The 21,162-nt window shown below is 38.7% G+C and overlaps 2 protein-coding genes across 3 annotated transcripts in view; one reads left to right on the plus strand and one right to left on the minus strand.

Annotated features, from left to right (window-relative positions):
* LOC122870258 (low affinity immunoglobulin gamma Fc region receptor III-like) overlaps window positions 1–21,162 on the plus strand; it is a 1,099,642-nt gene that overhangs the window by 338,844 nt on the left and 739,636 nt on the right. The gene's annotated exons all lie outside the window — the stretch shown is intronic.
* LOC122870116 (serine/threonine-protein kinase DCLK2-like) overlaps window positions 1–21,162 on the minus strand; it is a 36,961-nt gene that overhangs the window by 15,068 nt on the left and 731 nt on the right. For both annotated transcript variants that reach the window (XM_044183914.1, XM_044183913.1), the window contains exons 2-3: window positions 19,567–21,122; window positions 13,851–14,239 (exon numbers count right to left, since the gene is read on the minus strand). In XM_044183914.1, coding sequence (XP_044039849.1) covers window positions 13,851–14,239; window positions 19,567–20,002 — 825 coding nt within the window. In that variant the 5' untranslated portion in view covers window positions 20,003–21,122. The remainder of the gene's footprint in view (window positions 1–13,850; window positions 14,240–19,566; window positions 21,123–21,162) is intronic.

Genomic DNA, 21,162 nt, shown 5'->3' on the forward strand with positions numbered 1-21,162 from the left:
TTTGCTAGCCCTGCTCACATTATCTACATGTGGCCTGACAGAACAAAGGGAAGAAAGACTTTTACCTACATAATTACTTACACAGACATGTTTTTGAATAGTGCTTTCACAGATATTGTTGCTGTGTTTAAAAAATAAATGTTGCTATCTTCTGGTAACCTATTATTAATTAAAACACACATACAATGCATGATGAAAGCACATGCAGCTTTACTTCTCACAGTAGCTACAGTGCAGTGATACAGAACAATGTTTGATGGGTCTGATGTTCAGGAGGCCGCTGGAGTGAGTGGAAACTCAACCTGTAGTTGGACAGTTAACTGTGGCATCACTTTGGACAGCCAGTCACAGACCTTGCCTCCAGGGTGCCTGACTGTCCTGGCTAGGCTACTGAATGGGGCTAGCTAGCAGGCCTCAGACTCTGACAAACTGTGGCAGCCACTGAGCCCCCTCCACAGCTATATCATGTGGCTGGATAGCTTCGTCACATGAACATGGCAACTTTCTGTCTGCCATATGGATGTTAGACACTTTGAGGAAGAGCCACTCCTGGTTAAGTGTTAACTGAAGGTAGTTTAGAGGCTCTGGGCCACCTTCCACCTCCTAGTTCCTCAATGGTACCTGAAACTGGTCTTGGGATGCCAACACAGTCACCAAAGTAAAATTAAATTCATATCACTTTGCTATTTAGCTAACTCAGTGAGCTCATGTAATAGGATCCTTACTACTAATTTCTAAACACTTCAAAGCTGCATTAGCAAACAAAGAACACAAGAAAAATGAATATCATGTGTTTTGTGTTATCACTTTATCCTTATTGTCAACAGCAATGTTAAATGAGTAAGTAAACTCAAATCTGTAGAACTGAGGGTCAGCATGTGATTAAGAATACTGTGGAAGATTTAGAAAAAAAGCTAGTGAACAGAGAATCATAACACTTTAATTAAAGGTTGGGATGAAAAATGTGTCAGATATACAAACCATGCTTTGAGTCAAATTAAGTATTCATTCAAATATAAAGCATCAAAGTTAGTCATCCATTTTTACTCACCTTTTATTATTATTATTTCATTTTAACTGTAATTTTTGAAGCTGTCGCAGTGAACTGGACTGCATACACTGAAAGGTGTTAATGTTTGGTCCCTCATGTGTGATATACATCTGTGGTGGCAAATAACTAGTTACATTTAATCAAATACTGTACCTAGGTACAATTTTGAGGTACTTTAATTGAGTATTTCAATTTGTACTTTAATGTACTACATTACATTTCAGAGGGGAATATTGTTTTTACTCCACTAAATTTTCTTTGATAACCCTGTTACTTTGCAAATTCAGATTAATGATACCAAATATAATCAACAAATAAATTATGATGCATTATTACCGGTTAATATAAGTATTTATTGATCCTTCAGAGCAGCAAATAATGTAATCTAAAAGAGCTCCACCTTTACCAGCAACATTAAAGTGATGAACACATTAATGCATAATTACAATCCAATAATTTAATATAGATTATTCTGAAATGGGCCATTTTACTCCTTTTATTTTTAAGGTGTACTTTTACTTTTGGTACTTTAAATAAATTCTGATACTTTTGTATTTTTACTTAAGTAAAAACTTTTAATTTTAAGCACTGTAGTAGTACTGTAGTAGTACTTGTACTGATAAATGTGGTAATTGCTTTATTTTCAACATTCTAGCCTGTAATACAGGCCTGTGTGTCAGAGCTGAGAAGTGGAGAATATTGTGGTGCACTGGCAGCCTTCAGCTCAGGCTTAATTGATGGCCCATCAAGGGGAGGGGCTCCCCCCCCTCACCTGCACTTGCTCTGCTGCCTACAGAGCGTGTTACGTGCCCTTCCCCCACCTTTCAATTCAGAGCGACCTGCAGTCTGGAGTTTTGGACAAACACGGCAGGACCCTGGAGAGATTTAGAAGAAGAATTGAGAGACTCAAACTTCACCATAGCAGATGCGAAAGGAGGCTTTTCCAGACAGCTTCAGTGCAGGTAAGATTTTATGATGTCTTGCTCTTGAGTTTTGCTTCCACATGTCAGCTAACTGTACAATATTATTTTGCCAGGATGAAACTTATTACACTACAATAATTGTCAAATAAAGCCAAGTTATAGTACATTTTAGGTAGAAATTGTGTATTTTTGTATATGTGAACTTAATTCTGACCGTAGGAGTTCCTAACAAGCGAATTAACTCGTGCGCCACTAATGATAGACGCATTAAGATTCCACTAGCTTCTCTGAAAATATAGCAAGTGGCCAAATGTAAGTTATAACCTTCATTTAAAGATAACCATTTTAAGCATTTTTAAACATAGACTGTACCATTTTTCTCAGTTTGTGGAAATAACTTTAAATGCCTGTGGTTCATAAGTGTTTTTGTGGTGTTTCATGTTGTATTCTTAAGTATCACATGCTATCATTTTTAATGATGTGTGTGTGAAATTTTGGGACATTTCACTGTGTATTGATAACTGTGGAAAAAGAGTTAGAATGCAACGATTGTGGCAGTAAAGTTCAGCTTCAACTGTGAACTAAACACTTGAGTTGAAATGCAGTTTAAAGATGCCATCAGCCTGAGAAAAGTCACTGAAATAGATGCAAAACAGTACTTTTTAATTTTGATCCCAAAACAGCTCTGCACTCATGGCTTGCTGCGTGAATAATTCATAATTTATCAGCTACTGTTTTGTACCGTTCCTATTGCCTCTCTCACTCCCACCTCTGTGACTGTCCACCCAGTTAACACAGTTGACAGGATATTTTAAAGGGAAACTGGCATCCTGGCACAGAGAGATGACCAACAGTTGCCACCATTTAAAAAAATAAAATAAAAATAAAAAGTCCTGACCTAGAAGGACATGTGATCTTTCAGTTATACTTCATGCTGATTACAGTTTGTTCTGAAATTAGTTAAAGTTTGGCTGTAGCCTGCAATCGATTTCACAAAGTAACTGAATAAAGCTACAACACAACACTTTTTTGGGTACACATAATACAATACAACTGTGCTGCCATAAAGTTGCTTCTGTATACATATGTTTCTTTTTTAAGAAAAAAATGTGTTAACTAAATTATATGTTGTAGCACTGAGCATAGTTAGTGATGGTGTTGTACTGGACATGTTTCTGGTTTTTAATATTCTTACCCCCCTTGTAGTAGGGAGGACAAAAACAGAAACACTTTGCAATATAATGCAGTCCAATACAACACCACCTTTAACTATGACTTCAGTGATAAACAAGAATTGAATTGACAGACTATGACAAGAACAACTTAACATGAGCTTTGTAAAGGTAGAGTTTATGGCATGGTTGTGCTAAACTGCATTAGACTGTACAGGTGTAATACAGTGGCTGCTGAGTGTATATATCAGTATCTGGAAATGAAGCACAAATAGCACATTGCCTGGTGGGAGACTTGAGATGTCTGGGAATGCATGTTATTAATACAGACCAAACTCACTAAATGCAAATATACAGACTACAGTGTGTGGACTGTAACTTCATGTACTTATGACAGGGTGCCCAATTCAGTTTTTAACATTGTGATTTATACATTAAATATATGAATGCCCTTTTAAATGTACTATATAAGTAATATATGAAATGTCTTATCACTTGAAATGAAATGAAAGCAGCACTAAAGCATCACTGTCCAGCTGTACGTGACTGGAATTTTTTGTTGAAACTGTTTCAGACGATAACAGGAAATAATCTTCTATCTTCTCTTCGGTGTTAGGTCCAAAAGGCGATGGCTGTGATGCCAACACAGGTATGTTACAGAATCTTTCCTCTATCCTGATACAGACTTTTCACTTCCCTGGAATAGTTGGCAGTAGTTGTAATTCAATGTTAAAGGAGGAATTCTAATATAAAACTAATAACGTAAACTGAGGACATATAATACACACAAGGTTCCACATCTGGAGTCCTTAGAAGTTTAGAGATGACAAAAAGAATCAATTCTTATCCATCATGATTCTCTTTAGAAATGTGACTCTCTGTAGAAAGTACTTAATCTGATTTATGTTGTTCCTGAAGTTCAGGCTGCCAGTTAAATAGACTGATGTCATGTCAGGTCAGCTACAGTTATGTAGTCTATAGTGGATGTTGTTGTTATACTGAGCATGAAACTTTTGTAGTGGACTCTAATCAGTGTCTGCTCGTTGTGTACTCACAGATAGTAGCTGATTAAATCAAATTCTTCATTAAAGTAGAGTCCCGAGCAGTATCTGCAACTTTTGACTGTGCCGAGGCCAAGGTGTCAGCAGGACTGTAGCCAGTCTGTTGCTGGGTCTTGTCTAATTGCATACATGTAGAGCTGACGCATTACTTCATCTCTCTGAGAGATTCTCTAAGGTGTGACAGTCACAATGTGGGTTAAATGGAGAGAAAGTCAGTGACGAAGAAACGGCTTGCTGGAAAATAAGTAGATTCAAGATGTCAGCTGCACAGATTTATTAGTCAACAGGGTGCAAATTAACTTTTTGTCTACTGGCCAAATGGCTAGGAAAATCTACAAGCCATTTGCATATTTTACCAGCATTTGGCTGGTGCTAATTTTGTGCCCTGTTAGTCAAGATTCAATTAAACTCACTTTCTTTAACAGGATAATCCACTCAGTATCAGTACTGCTTTCTACTGTATATATTATAAACAAACATTATCAAGACAAAAGGCTAATTTGTCTTATTGAATTGTAGAAGTAAACATGCCATGCTTTGTCAGTTTGCGTATTTTGGTGTATTAATAAGTCAAATGGAAATTATGAATGTAAAAGTATGGAAATTATGAATTAATATGCACAAATTGTTTTATCTAATCATAGCACCCTGAATTATGATTTCTCCTCCTTTATCACCACTCATATGCAACAACATGGTTGACCGGAATGTCCACGTAACCAAACTGGGTCAAAAAGTATCACACTGTTTTGTTACAATACACTATTACAATTGACTTCACTCAGAACGAGTGAGAGGAGAGTCCATCTATAAAGGTAAAGTGACTCTTTAAAGTTGTACATGATTGTGGATGTGATGACTGGAAATTGTCTGAAACCGCTCATGCTATTTTACTTTCACACAACTTTTTCTGATGATGATTATGCTTTTTGCTTACAGTTGGACTATATCCGTGAGGATCCAGAGAGTGATTCCTCTGGATCCGAATTATCTAGCCATACGGGATCGGACACTGACTACAAGCCAACTCAGATTACACCATCATCCCGTGATGAGGAAGATTTGAAAAGCCGAGACATAGCTTCATCATGTGAGAAACTGTCCAGTGATGAAGAGCTCAAAGGTCCAGACAGTGAAGATGAAGGTCAGCAAAGAGGCAAGTGCACCATTCAAGAACACAAGAACCTCACAACTTATGTGAAAACAAAAAACAAAAGACGAACAAAACAAAATCAACTGTGACCATAAAAACTTGTACAAAAAGGAAAGATAGCAAACGAGCATGGGACAAAAGACATTATTGTCTCTACTGTGGCCAGTCAAACTTAAAGATGGCGAGACATTTGCAGAGAAAGCATATGGAGATCAAGGATGTAGCATATGCCTTCAGCTTTCCATCAGGATCAAAAGACAGAAAGGTTCTTTTGGAACAACTGAGAAATAAAGGAGATTTCAAGCACAATACCAAAGTTCCATGCAGAAAGCCATTTACTTTTTATCTGTACAATCTACTACAGCTGGACAATATCAATCTCATAGAAATACACTTCTAGGCAAACCAGAGATGTACAGTCATACCTTTTTGCAAAATTAGCGTTAGTGTTACTGTTACACCTCATACTGCCAACTGAAGTAGGATATTTTTAGAAAATGTTTCTGAATCTAGTAAACAAGGTGAAATATGCTGAACAAAAAGAAAATAAGGAAATTAAAGGAAAGTGAATGCTTGCATGAGCAAAGAATATTTTGACCACTGAGCACTAATATTTGGTCATTGTTATCTTTACAGCTGAAAGTCAAACATCGACTTCTGTGACTGTCCCACAGAGGGAAAGGAAACGCGACAGAGAGGTGGTTGAAGGTGCGTATTTAAGAATTAGGATGCTATCCCTGTTAAACCTGTCAATATTATAGCTGCAATTATTAGTCGATTCAACATTTAATCTGCAGCCATTTTGATAGAATTTAATCTTTTAGTGATTCTTAAAGCACAAATGCTTTACACATTTGCTGATTCCAGCTACTTAAATGTGATGATTGGATGCTCTTTTTTATATACAATTGTAAACTGAATATCTTTGGGTTATAACTCATTAGCATATTAGAAACACCTCTGAATCTAATGCAGTACATCACCATCATCATCATCATCATGACCTCAATGATAAAACACAGAACTGAATGAACTCCTCTGTGACAGTGTCAACAAAAACTGAACACTGCAGGATTTATAAAAGTCTTCATGGTGTCTTTATGGCAGAACAGTTGTATTAGATTGCATTAGTGTATATAAACTCATGTAAACCCTCTGCTATCAATTTGCAGATACAGTTGCATGCTTTCAGTATGTCTTCCTTTCCTGCACTGCATAGTATGAGGTGTCACTTTCTGTTTGCTCTTGTTTTTCAGATGGAGGTTCTGACCTCTTCTCCCGAAAAACAGACATGACCAGGGCAGTGAGGATCGGGACTCAGATATAGAGGGTAAGTTAGGGACTGTATAATAATTATTGGGTTAGGAAGGATATTTAATGGTATTAAAAGGTTATCCTTGGAACCTTTTTTATGTCTTAAAAAAAGAATCAATACCTTTCCCCAGTATCTCAAAATAATAGGCTCCATTAATGCCAAACTTATCAAAATGGTAAATATTCCATCCAAAAAAAGAGAGAACTGAACTGCTAAATAAATAGTTATTACACTACTAAGCACAGGCGGCTTTGTGCTTTCATTTACCTATGCTACACTGCATAGTATGAGGTGTCACTTTTGTCAGTCTTTTGACTTCTTGTTTTTCAGATGGAGGTTCTGAACCCCGTGTGGATTGGAGTTCAGATATAGATGGTGAGTTAAATCGCTTTTATTATTATACTATTTCCTTTTGCCAAAAAAAAAAAAATCCCTACTGGTTGTTTTTCATATTTTAATAATTCATCAGTAGTAGTTTCAGTGCAATTTGTAGCTCTTTTGAGATGGGTAATCCATCACAGTACATATTTAGTGTTCTTTTTTTTTTTGTGGCAGTTTAATTATTGGCCCTCGGTGATACATTTGTGAACAAGAACTATTTTTGTAATGTTTGTAAACTTGCAGTTTTGATCTCAGAAAATGTAAGAGTTAGCAGCTAGCTGTCAGGTCTTCGTGGTCAGATTTGAATGTCAGCGCTTGAATACACATGAACCTTCATAACCATTATACCTGAGGTTTCACTGACTAACAGGAACTAATGTTTGTCTGTTACTGTTGTAGATGAAAGCCCAGGACCAAACCTGGCTAAAAGACAGAAGAAAAGAAGAAAAAAAAGGCGGTGGTGAAAGAAAGAGGTAAGTTCTTTAAAATTGGGCAAAAATGCATAAACTTCAAAGCAAAAAGTAGGTGCTTTCTGTGACTGTGTGCCAGCTGTGCACAGGGTTGACAGCATTCATTATCACTTCCCTTGATATTTTGATGGCAGGAATTGTGATTAATAGTATATTAGACAGTCTGCCTTCCAGAGTTAAATGTGTACATACACAGACATAAAACAGTTGAGATATGCGTGTTGAAAATTTCAAGAAATAATCACGAGTGGTAGTGATATTTCCTCAAGACCTTTACTCTAATGAGGGGAAAAAACTGCAACTTCCCCAGGTATGTGGGTGGAGACAGAAATAAACAATCTCAGGATTTTATATTAAGACCAACTTGTAGATCACAGATCAACACTTTTACATCTTAAACAACAAAGAATGAAGTAAGCCTAAACAATGTAATATAATCCAGTTTTTTTAGCATTTTATTTAGATTTTAACTGTTACCCAATTTTATGGCTTTAGTAAATTATGAACTATTACTCATGAATGTATGATCTTAACCTCATTACATATTTTAACATTACAGAGCATGAACTTACTATACTTTTTACTTATCAACAGGCTATGAATGAATTCTCTTGTCAAATGTGTTACTGAATTATTTTATTGCTCTTTAAACATAAATCAACAAAATATTTAAATAGCGCTTCACATTCATTTTAGCTGCAGGTTTGTTTGGTTACTGAGTGGTGGTAAGGGGCTGGTATAACCTGAAAAAGTGACATTAATGCAAACCTCCCATGTAAACTCATGTATCAGTAATTGTAGCCCTCTGTGCAGATACAGTTGCATGCTTTCAATATGTATTCCTTACACTGCATTTTATGAGGTGTCACTTGTTTATCAGATGGAGAGGCTGACCACCTCTCCCCCCAAAAGACTCTTGAGCACTGCAGTGGGGATGGGACTTCAGATATGGATGGTGAGTTAAATGGCTTTCATTAGGACAGTTTATTGTATTGTGTCAAACTGTACACAAACTTCTGCCTTTTGTTAAAAGATCTTACTGGTTGTTTTTCCTACTTCAGCACGTATAAAAGACACATATAGGTTTGAGGTTTCACTGACTAACAGGAACTAATGTTTGTCTGTTACTGTTGTAGATCAAAGCCCAGGACTAAACCTGGCTAAAAGACAGAAGAAAAGAAGAAAAAAGAAGGCGGCGGTGAAAGAAAGAGGTAAGTTCTTTAAAATTGGGCAAAAAGTAGGTGCTTTCTGTGACTGTGTGCCAGCTATGCATGAGCCAAGTCAAGAAATCTACACTGTGGTCTATGCACTGGATGTTAAAGAATCTACATTTTCTTCTTTGTCATCTGTAGAAGGACCCAAAGTACAGCTGAAGAGGCCATGGAGTGAAGCAGAGAGGATTGCTGTCTACAAACAGTTGGGAAAGTTTATGGCAGAGCGGCGATTTCCAGGTAAAGAGGACTGCGTCAAATGCATAACACAAGACAAAACCTTGGAACAAAGATCCTGGAAGGATGTTAAAAACTTTGTGTATAACACAATTGTGACTCTTAATCGAAGATCAGCGTCACGGAAACTTCAGGTCTGAAGACGTCATTTTGCATTGTAATTCAATGTTCTACTTTTAATGTCGTTGGCATGTTTGAACATTGTTAGTTTTGGTGCCGTTTGGTTAACAGTGGTGGAATGTAACTGCACATATGCTCAAGTACTGTACTTGCACTTTAATTGAGTATTTCCATTTTTTTATCTTTACTTAAGGTTTTGAATACAGGACTTGTAGTGGAGTATTTTCAAAGTGTGCTGTTAGTACTTTTCTTAAGTAAAACGTCTTCCACCATTGTTGGTTTGTGCACATCCTGAGTTGTGTCTCAGTTAACAAATCAAATAAATCTAGTTTTGTACACTGGAGATGGCATTCATTGCAGCTTTATTGGAAGTTGTATGATACTGATGTTTATTGCTAAAGTTTGGTTCACTTTGGTAAAGCAGTAATTGTATTTTAAAAGTACATGTGTATTTTTGTACAGCAGTCTAATCAATGGTCACAACATTAATTTTAGAACACTTCAAGACTGATTTAGTATTACATTATTTGTCTGTACTAAAACATAAAATGGTAGCAAGCTAAAGACAGAAGGGCCATTCTATATACGAAAAACTAATCTATTCTGAAACGAACCCAATAGCGCCCCCATGAAAAGGTCCTCGCTCCAGTGGTAAAATGCTTTAAAAAATTATTTGTCTGTTTAAAGAAGCTGAGGTGGAAACTGGAGTCAGGGAGCCACCTAGTGCTGAAATGCAGCATTCATTTGTCTCTAAGTATAGCAGAAAGGGTGGTCCTCACCTCCTATGTGAATTTATTTGGACCTCACTTCGGTGCATATACAGGAATGTGTGTGTGTGTGTGTGTGTGGAGCAGGGAAGGGGTTGTTACCGGATGGCTGGTTACCATGGTGACCACACTGCAGTGTCAACGTGTGTGTGTGTGTGTGTGTGTGTGTGATGGGGTTTCTGTCCCGCTGCTTGAAGTGGCTGCACAAACTGAGAGGACAAAGGGAGGACACACACACACACACACACACACTCTGGCCTTGTTTCATTCAGACTGATGGAGTCTGACCAGAGTGAAGCCGTCTGAGGCGGACAAAATAAAAGCCTTCTCTATGACACACTGCCTTCAAAATAAAAGCCTTCATTAAGAGTAAACTTATCTGTATTTCTGCTTTTACGCAGCTCTGTCCTTCAAAAAGGCATAAAAAAGTCATTAAAATACTTAATATTAAACAGCTGACTGTTAATGTATAATGTATCATTGCTGTCAGGTGAAAAGCTTGTATCTTCACGTGTTGAAAAATTACATATTCCTGCATGGGTTGGGTTTAATTCAATTACATTTTTTTATATAGCACCAATTCATAACAGAAGTTATCTCATTGCACTTTTCCTATAGAGCAGATCTAGACTGAACTCTTTATAAGATTATAAAGAGTACGACAAATCCCACTTAGCTTCTTAGTTTCAAAAAAGTCCTCTCCAGAAACTAAATCAAAGGTCGGTTTTTCCCAAACAAGGCTGCAACTAACAATTACTTTCATCATCGATTAATCTACCCATTATTTTCTTGATTAATTGTTTAGTCTATAAAATGTCAGTGGACAACAATGGCAACAATTTCCCAGAACCCAAGTTAATGTCTTTAAATAGCTTTTTTTTTGTAAAAAATAATCAAAAAATTTAATTTACTATCAGAGAGGACCAGTAAATGTTCACGTTTCAGAAAGTGAATTTTTGGCATTTTTGCTTCTTTTCTTTTTTTAAATGACTTAAACCATCAATCGATTATCAAAATAGTTGCAGATTAATTTTCTGTCAATCGACAAATCAATTAATCAACTAATTTTCCTTCGAGGGCTCTAATGTGGGTGTCAGGTGAGGTACAGGTCATACACATGTCACGCTTGGTGTCACCTGCAAACCTAGAAACTAAACGACCTCTGTGTCTCTAGCATTAGACTCCTGCAGTGGACACATAACGACAGCTGTGCAGATAGGAAGATCCGTTGCTGAGACACTCAAGGACAGTAGATTGCATTCTCCAACAGACTGTCTCCCCTTAAAATATATTACATGCGACCTCCTAATTCCAATGTGACTTGTAAGCATTAGAATTCACATATTTAGGCTAGAAAAGCATAACCTTGTAGGGAGAACATGTTAGACTCTCCTCGGCCGAGTCTCATTAAACATTGCTGTGTAAGACATCCTGAGTTAGCCTGTTGCAAGAAAGTCCTGTTTGAAAGCAATTGATGTTTTGAGCAACGTATCACTAAGCTTGTCCAATCATGTTTTTATCACCTCAGAAATATTGCAAAAATCCGATCTATTTTAAATCTTAGTGATGCAGAAACTGTTGTACATGCTTTTATCTCCTCACGCCTCGATTACTGTAACAGCCTGTTCACTTGTCTTAACCAAAAAACTCTGACAGACTGCAGACTGTACAGGACTCGGCTGTAAACCAGGACCGAGAGGTTCGACCACATCACACCTGGTTCAGCCTCTTTACACTGGCTCCCTGTTTGTTTCAGGATTGATTTTAAGATCTTGTTGATTACTTTTAAGGCTCTTCATGGCTCCAGACTATATTTTAGACCTTGTAATCCCTTATGAACCTTCACGTAGTTTGAGATCTGCGGGCAGGGGTCTCCTGTCTGCTCCTGAGTCCAGGATGGAAACTAAGGGGGACAGAGCTTTTGCCATCAGGGCCCCGAGGCTCTGGAACAACTTGGTTGTCTGAGTCAGTGTCTTCTTTTAAGTCTCTTCTCAAAACGCATTTTTATCTGAAAGCAGATCCTGATTTTACCTGAGCTGTTTATTTTATTGGTTTTATACACCAAAACAGGATGTAAACTGGAAGTGTGAAATTATTTGGGTTTCACAAAACATGGACTAAAATGTACAGACATCTGATAATCTTGAATGCAAACTGATAGATAAGCCTGGCAACACACACACACACACACACACAAAAACCTCTACGAGACGTCAGGTTTCTTCTCTTCATTCCCAGACTGAACTCGAACTCTGGACATTTAACAAAAACATCTAAAACATTTTACTACAACAAATAATAAAACTGAGGTGAAACAGAACAATAAAAAAAAAATCAAAAGACAGTCAACACACTAAAAATGAAAAATGTCAACAAAACCACCGCAATTTTAAACTTTACGTTTACTTTGTGTTTGACGTAGTTAAATAATTCCCTAAATCTTTTAAATGGTTTTTAATAAATTTACCTTTCAGCCAACACTATAATAATTTTATAAATATTATTTATAATTTATTATATAATCTTTATTAGACAGCAGGCCATCTAACACAGAGATGTCTCTTCAATGACATTTCACCAGATGGTGCAGCTCTTACCTCATCTGAACTCTTCCAGTGTGGGATAATCAGCCACCCAATATTTCCATATTTTATTATTACCGTGTGGATTTTACTAATGTGACCTTACTGGTAACTCTCACACATTGGTGGTGCTGTGTGTTGAAAACTGCACAGAGAAACTACATAACTTTGTATTTCTGTACACCTACACAAATAATAAACTAAATGAACTAAAACACAATGTTGTTGGTTTTTGAAATAGCAAGTATCCTAATGCTTTTCGGCTGTTGAACTTCCTTAAACTGAGGAGTAACTTCAATATTTATCAGGGGGAACCATTTTAAAATGAAAAGCTAAAGAGCTGTAATGTAATGGATGCTTTTATTTTGAAGGCAGCGTATGTTAACGTTGCTTTTATTTTCTCAAGGCCGATGCTGCAGCAACATTTGAGCAAATGCAACCAGAGATTGTGCTCATTGGGTAGTCTCTTGTGTGTTTGTGGGTGGACTTTGTACATGTGTATAAAGCTGAGCTGCGTTCACCGCAACAAGCTCTCTGCCGTCTCTGCTTTTCTTCAGCTCTCCACTGTCATTGTGTCACAGCCAACACTCTTATCTGTAACTTCAAAGAGTGTGTGTGTGTGTGTGTGTGTGTGTGTGTGTGTGTGGTAAAAATAACCCCGCCAGTGAACGTGTGATACGTTTAAATCCACAATCCTTAACTCAATACGAGAGCACAAAAGAGTTTCAGAGAGGATCAGAGCATATTCAGAGTCTGTTCAACAAGACGAGGTAAAATGTACTTTAGCTGACTGTCGCAGTTCCAGGGCTTTAAACAGACGCCACACTGAGCTGAAATCGCCAAATATTAAGCTTCAGAGAGACTAAACTCAGTGGCCGAACACTTCAAGCGGAAAATTTCACCTTAAAGACGCTCTTTTATACAAAATCGATCCTGATGTTCAACACTTATTGCTCCAGCAGTATGTTATTAGTTTTTTAAAACAATTTGCTTGGGGCTTGGTTTTCCGCATTTGTGAAAAGAGCAATAACAACAGCAAAAGTCTGAGCGGTAAAGAAAAAGTGAACATTAAAGGTTGTTCCTTACTAAAAAAAACAAATTTATTGTGTAACTGCATTGCATTGTGGTCTATTTCCTGCTCCTGTGGGTGCAGAAATTGGTCTTTATGTGGCTTAGTCGTTGGATTTCTCCCTGTCTGATTGTTGAATGTCTCAAGAAAGAAGCCCTCACTCTTCCCCAAAACCTGATGTCTAAACAAACATTTTCTCCACCGAAGCTGTTGAATATCTGAACATACGGTCAAAGCACCCACGTGTGGATGAGAAGAACTTTATATATGTTCTTTCATTTCGGTTTCTTCAAGCTTTCTGTCAAAGAGTAAAACAGAAAAAACAAACATCATCTCACCTGTTTCCCGTCCAGCGTGTACAGCCTCTTCACGGCTCCGGAGTCCAGCTTGATGGCCTCCGTGATGTCGGCCAGCACTTGTTCGAAGGAGTGAGCAGTCTTCTTGTTCAGTAGGATCCTCACCGCCTTGCGAGGCTTCACGCCGCTGCGGATCACCGTCACCAGCTTGGGCTTGATAAAGTCTTTGGTCTCCCTGCCCTCACGACCTTCAGGACGATCTTTGGAGACGACAGCGGTGCTCGCCGACACCCCCGCGGACGCCGTGGGGGGGCGACTCGAGTTCGCAGGGCCTGTCCCGGCACTGGCGCCAGGCTTCCAGCTCGGGACGGCGATCTTGGTGTAGTCAACCTTTCGGTAGGGCTCGTTGGACGCACAAACGTAGCACTCACCTGAGCAGAGAGAGATTTAAGTTTAATGAGAGGTGAAATGTTGCAATAAAACTCGAAACATTTTTAAAGCTCTGCATGATACAATGCAAAACAAATCTTTAGTCTTAACACATAACTTAGCTTCATATTCAATCATCAAGAGATGGTGTGTTCAAGGACGTTCAATGACACCAAACAGCAACAAATTAAATCTTTTCACATATTCCCCTCGATTTGATTTCCCAACATACTTACGTATGTTCAAAAGTTCAAAAAATGTTGGTCTGTTTTTGGCCACTGAATTTAAAAATGAGATGTTGGAGTGTCATAAAAGTCTTTTTAAATTGGTTAATTTTCCCAGTGTACTGACATTAACTAATGGCCGACTTGAGCAAAGGAAATAAATTTAAATGCTCACTATGTGTTTTGGAAATTTGTAGCTGTTGATTATTGTTGTAAATGTAGTTGAATGATCTAGAGATGACCTGAGAGATGTTACAGCTCCATTCTTTTGTAAGAGGTGAGTTCAGGGTCAGAGGTTATTAAAGAGCAACTGTAGTCAAAAACCGAAGTAATACAACCCGTGTGTGTGTGTGTGTGTGTGTGTGTGTGTGTGTGTGGACAGCGTATGAAGTGAAGTTGACAGCAGATGTCAGATTCACTCCTGTCTCTCTCTCTCTCTCTCTCTAAGCTGGTAATGTGAGGTGGAAAAGTGAACGACGTGTCAGTCAGCATCCTCACCATCCATGTAGAAAACATGCAAATAAATAAACAGCATTGTTCTTGTCTTGCAGTGAAGAGCTAGTTAGTCCTGGTATCACTCAGATCCTTTATGTAAGTTAAGTAGCAATACCACAGTGCAAAAATACAAAAAAGTACATAAGTATTACCAGCAAAATGTACATAAAGAATCAAAAGTAAAAGTAGTCAGTAAAAACATAACTGAAGGCATCTGTGAGCGTCTGTGGGGCCTTTAATCTATAACAATGCATCATATTTAATAAGTTGATCATTTGTTTTGCATTTAAATCAAATTAACTAGTAACTATAGCACTTAAATAAATGTAGTGGAGTAAGAAGTACAATATTTCCCTCTAAAATTTAGTGAAGTAGAAGTAAAGTACCTCAAAACTGTACTTAAGTACAGTACTGGAGTAAATGTACTTGGTTACTTTCCACCACTGATTATAAGAATGATAAGGAAAAATGTAACATCTGACTCGTTCGTTCCTGTTTGGCTGCTCACTTGTTTTTATTTTTAACGTTACAAGAGAAAAGCCTTTAAGGATGAGGAGGACTAACCGATGAGTTTGGCGAACGTAACGCTATCTCAGGTAACGTTAGCTGGGGTCACTGAAGGGTAAACCTCCCTAAAATCTAATAAAGATGAGGACATACATGCATGTGCACAGTGGGTGTGCCGTCGTTAACAGCTCTTTTTTTAGCGTAACCTTTAAATCCATGAAGGAATATAGTAAGTTAATGATCTATGCTAACATTTGCAGCTTATATTAGAGCAGATAAACACACTGTTTAATCAGTTCTTTACACTTTTGCTCGTGTTTTTGGTTTTATAAAGACTAAAGAAATACACCACCCTCTAAACTCTCTGTATGCACAGTATTTCTCCAACTACAGCCATATTACACACCGCTTCAGCATGTGGAGAAATCCAGAACTAGACAGGAGGGGGTTTAGCAAGCGATCAACTGAACGGGAACGATTCAGAATACGAAATTTGGCTACCATCTTAAAACACACAATCATGATCATTTTTTTTAATCTTCTTGATGTGATGTAACTTTAATTAAATGTTTTATATTAAAATTATCAAATCGTGTTAAACCTCTCAGACAGATTGCAGCCTGTCACGTGTACAGTAGCCCACAGTCACTCCCCCGTTTTACCTTATATGGTTAAAAATGGCTCACCTTCTCTCTCTCCTAGTCGTACCATCCCTCTCTATCTCGCGGCAGAGCTCGCTATCTTTCCAACACACCTTTCTCACAGAAACTTGTCAGCCTCTGTAGCCCTCAAAAACACACCTTTTTCTCTCTCTCTTTGATCCCTATTACATGTTCACACACACACACACTTTGCCAGGTAATGTGTGTGTGACCTTGTCTCTCCACTGCTGACTTTCACTTTGCTATTCAAACCAGCTGGACAGAATTGCTCTGGGTTTTTATTCAAATACCTGACGAACTGAACACAAAACACCTTCTGTGTGTCGCTTGACCAGCTGAGCAAGGCACCGACATGGACTGTGGTCACAGGTTCAATTCCTGCTGAAAGCCATGACAGGACAGAAAGGAATCTAAACAATTGCATTTCAATTTTATTTATTTATAAATGTATTTTTACAACATTTTCACAGCCTGCTTGAGAGACACGCATACCGTTCAGCTGTGTAAACCTGAGCGGTCATTAACATCTCACCACAGAATTTAGTGCTGAAAAGATTCATCTTTTAGCCTAATCAGTTAGATGATTCACTTTATCAAGCAAAAATGCCCCAAAAATCGTGGATTCCAACTTCTCAAATGTCTGTGTGTCTGTTTTATAATCACTGTAAATTAAATATCTTTGGGTTTTGGACTGTTGCTCGGACGTAACAAGACATTTGAAGATGTAACCGTGAGCTCTGGGAACTTGCAATTAGACGCTGACATTTTTTCGGGATTCCCGCGGGATGGGAGTCAATTTCACTATCCATCACGTGACTGGGACGGGACAGAAAATAAAGTCAACAGGAGCAGGCGGGACCAGGAATCACAGGTGAGTTTTTATATATAAATATGAAAAGTTCTAATATGAAAAAACACTGTTTTCTGATTGTTCTATCGGGAACGGGATGAGACGGGACAGGAGTATTTTTGTGGGATTGTGGGAGTGCGATGGGACAGGAGTCAAAATCCAATCTCGTGTCACCCTCCACTTGCGATAGATGATTTTTTTTTTTTTTTTTTTTACTATTTTCTGTCTTTTAAAGAATAATCGCTTATTTGAAAATCTAAATATAATACATTTTAAAAAATAAATAAATTGTTGCAGCCCTTTGTAACATTTGGAGTCCTTGGAGTCTGTGGCCCAAGTTTAAAAGCCAGTGTAGAGTGGCGTCACTTCCTGTCAGTTGGTCAATTAGTGTGTTTTTGTAATGCTGCATTCATGTCATATGGGAGCTGGTGTGATTACCAGTTTCTGACTTGTAAATATCAGTCATGTCAAAAGCAAAGTCATAGCCTAATTACAGCTAGGAAATTTGGATTTCTTTGGAAAGTATAATATAGCCAAAATAATGAAAATATATCCAACTTATCGCTTAATTATATGGACGTGCCAGAAACAACGAATAAAAATAGATGCCTCACATCATTATAGGTAATTAAACCCAAATTTATAGATATAGTGCTATCTACACGCCCAACTTAAGCAATCATACAACCATCTTGAGTTGTCTGATGATGTGAACACTCACAAGCCATAAACATGGTAATCTTTCCTGTCTTTACCCCTAAGATGTGAATGTGGCATTAAATACAAGATTGAGATTTTTCTGACAGACAAAAAGTAAAATAGAGGCCTGGAAGTCGGACTTCCTACTCAAAAGGTCAGGTATGATATTTCACAGCTGCCCACACAACAAATATTACGTTACAGTTTGCTCGTCACACCAGTCTGTTAACATTAGTTGATTAAATCTCTACAGTTAAAAGTTAGCAGCCAAACAAACACTCTGCTGCAGGCCTCCATCCATCGCTTTTCTACTGTGTCGAGTTTCCTGCTTTCCACTTGCAGGCCGTCATGGTCTGGTCTGTTTGTAGTTTTTTTAATTCCATGGAGTGCTTAAGAGTGATGCATCTGTCTTTTTAGTACATCTCTGGCTGAACAGCTTCCTGGCTCTTACACTCATTAGTGGACATTACAACCAGTCACACATCAATACTGATGATGTGATGTTACTCAGCCACTGGTCTGTTTCTGTCTAAATGACTTTAGACAAGAGAGGAAGAGCAGATAGAACAGACTGGACTTCAGTTGTTGTATTATAAAGAAATGTCATTACATTCACTTTCATACATTCACAGTTGACTTGTGAGTCAAAAGGTTGATGGTTTGATTCCCCAGACCTTCAGGCTAAAGCATTATATGGATGGACATTAAATTACACTGTTGTACAAACACTTTTTAAAAGTCTTCCTGATTAGGTCCCAATGAAAAGGGTCAGGACACAGGAGAGGATCATTTAAAAGTGCTACCCAATGGGATACCAGTTAGGGAAAGAAAGGCAGTCTGATTAGATGGTGGATGTAAGATTTTGTAAGATTTGTTGTGGATGTAAATCCCTCAAAAAGACTTTAATTTTCATTATGTCTTCAATAAACTATGTTCCTGATGGTCTCTGTATTGATTTTCTACTAATCATCCTCCTGTTGATGTACACAGAAATAAATAATTCAAGTGATTTTGCATAACAAAGACAAACAGAGAGCAAAGAGGAAGGAGACAGTGAGGAGGTTTAAGGAGGAGGATCAGCTGATTGATCGATGGAGAGAGTGACGGGTAGTCTGCACAGTTACAACTTAGTGGTAGTTGACTATTGTGTAATGTTACAGTACAACAGAAGTCAATTTATTCCTGTGGGAGACAACTCAGAGGTCTGGTAGGCAGCAAAGACAGAAAACACCAGAACCACTAACCACCAGAGGTGCCCCGATCCAAGTTTTTTTTAACTGTTTTGTTTTGCCATGCTCCACCTTCCACTCACTTGCTTCATAAAACTGTATGTTAGGAAACCATTTCACTACTTTAATGAACCAAAATGGTCCAGGAGCTCAGCTGGTGACAATAAAGGGATCAGAAATCGGTCAGGCTTTATGTAGCCAATAGCAACCCATTAAATAGTGCCAGGATCAGTCTTTATCCCGATCCTAAGGGCCGGCTCGAGACATTCCTACTAACCACAGAGTCTTTATATTGTGCGCTCTTCAGAATTGGTCAGCAGGGTGCGATATTACATCAGAGATAACGAATGTTTCGCACACATTTTTTAATCAGAACGTATATTTCCTATTCAATGTTCTTGCAAAGTGTTAGATGAGAATATCGATACCACTCTCATGTCTGTGTGCTTAACATGAAGCTAGAGCCAGCAGGGGGTTAGCGTAGCTTAGCATAAATACTGGAAATGGGGGGGGGGGGGAACAGCTAGCCTGACTCTGTCCAAAGGTTACAAAATCCAATACAGGTATATGTTGTTGTTTAATCTGTATAAAATCCAATTTGTGAAAGAGACAAGCTGTGGTTTTATGGCCAAGGCAGAGGAAAGAGAAAGTTGTGAGTCCTACCTTCCACCAGCTCGTCCATACTGGTGATCTTCTTGCTGCCGTCTGTAGTGTAGATCGTGCGCACCCCTTGCGGCAGATGCAGGTTATCCGACAATGAACGTGTCAGCTCCATGAGTAGTGCATCGTAGGAGCGGAACCGGTCACTGGAAACAGCGTACACCAGACCCTTGAAGTACCGGTCTCCATTGCGATAGAACCGGACCTTTTTCGCCCGTTTCTCCGAGGTGAGTGCCTGCAGGGTTCGGGTCCGGTAGTAGCTGCAGTTGGCGCTGTGGGCAGGGCTAGGGACCAGGCTGCTGCCCCGGGAGCTGGGGCCAGACCCCCCACCTCCAGCGCTGCTGGCGGAGTCATCTCTCTTGGTACGGGTGGAGCGTCCCCGGCGAACCTTGTCGCGTTCATCAAAGTGCTCCAGCTCGAGGGTCTTACTCAAAGACATGGTGAATACTGGTCCAGTAGCGTTCAACAGACAGCCTGCTACATAAGATTCATCTTCCAACAGCGAAAAACAGTGACTCTTATCCTGGTTACCTGTTTTCTACAGTGAGAATAACTTGGCTCTAGTTTTAAGAACTTGCTGTGTAGTACCGATAAGATGTATTGTAAGCTTGGTGACTCACTTGTAGACCCAGTAGCTGGTAACTTTTCTAGTACCAGGATATTTTTAGAATCCCATTAAGAGTGATGTAGCACCAGTAGCCTTTTTGTAGACACAGTAATCTGGTTGTAGTTCTCAAGATATGGTTTTAGATTCTCAAAACTCAGCTGTAATCCCTGCAACGTTCAACATGCAGACTTCTAAAATGCATTGTAGTCCAGTTGGCCTGATGAACCAGTTTGAAGACAAGTAGACCCTGATAACCTGTATCTGGTCCTTGCTGTAGAACCTTTAGTTTAACTGAAGTTTCTGTAACCCAGGTGTAATACCAGTAAAAAATATAGCAGATATAATCACAGGATCCGTCTGGAGATCAGGTAACCCTGTTGCAAATCCAGTGGTATCCTACTCAAACTACAAACCCAACAAAAGAGATACTGTCAGAACCCAAAGCAGTCCTTTCTCCACTAGAAGAATCCTAAAATGTAAGTATTTCATTGATGTTTTAATCCAGTGATTTACAGTGATCGATCAGGTCAAGTTTCAGTGTTTTGCTAAAGGCCGCTTTGATGCTGTGACGGCTGTAGATGGACACTACTCAAGTGGCACCAAACCTCAGACTGTCCAGTTATGGGAAGCCTATCATTTTAAGCGATTGTCTCCAAAAATATTTGTTCCACAACCTAATTTCAAGCGGTTATCCCAGCAAACGTCTACTCTCCACTTGATTATGTGGACGTGTGCTCGCAGTGACCTTCCTGCTGTCTCAGTAACCCAGCTGTAGTCCCAGTGATCTGGCTCTAAATCCAGTACACTGTTGTGCAGACCTGGTACAATCCCACTGAGTCCCAACAGTCCTGCTTTAGACCTCGCACGATGGTTTGTAGTCCTGGTTTGTTTTGGGGTTTCTGTCCCAGTCAAATGTTGTCTTCCAGCGTCCTCAACATCCCTCCATCACTGACTAAAAAAAAAAAGATGACAACCACACAGTTTACTGAAAA

This window comes from Siniperca chuatsi, linkage group LG22, assembly GCF_020085105.1.
Source record: "Siniperca chuatsi isolate FFG_IHB_CAS linkage group LG22, ASM2008510v1, whole genome shotgun sequence".
In the NCBI taxonomy this organism is placed as follows: Eukaryota; Metazoa; Chordata; class Actinopteri; order Centrarchiformes; family Sinipercidae; genus Siniperca; species Siniperca chuatsi.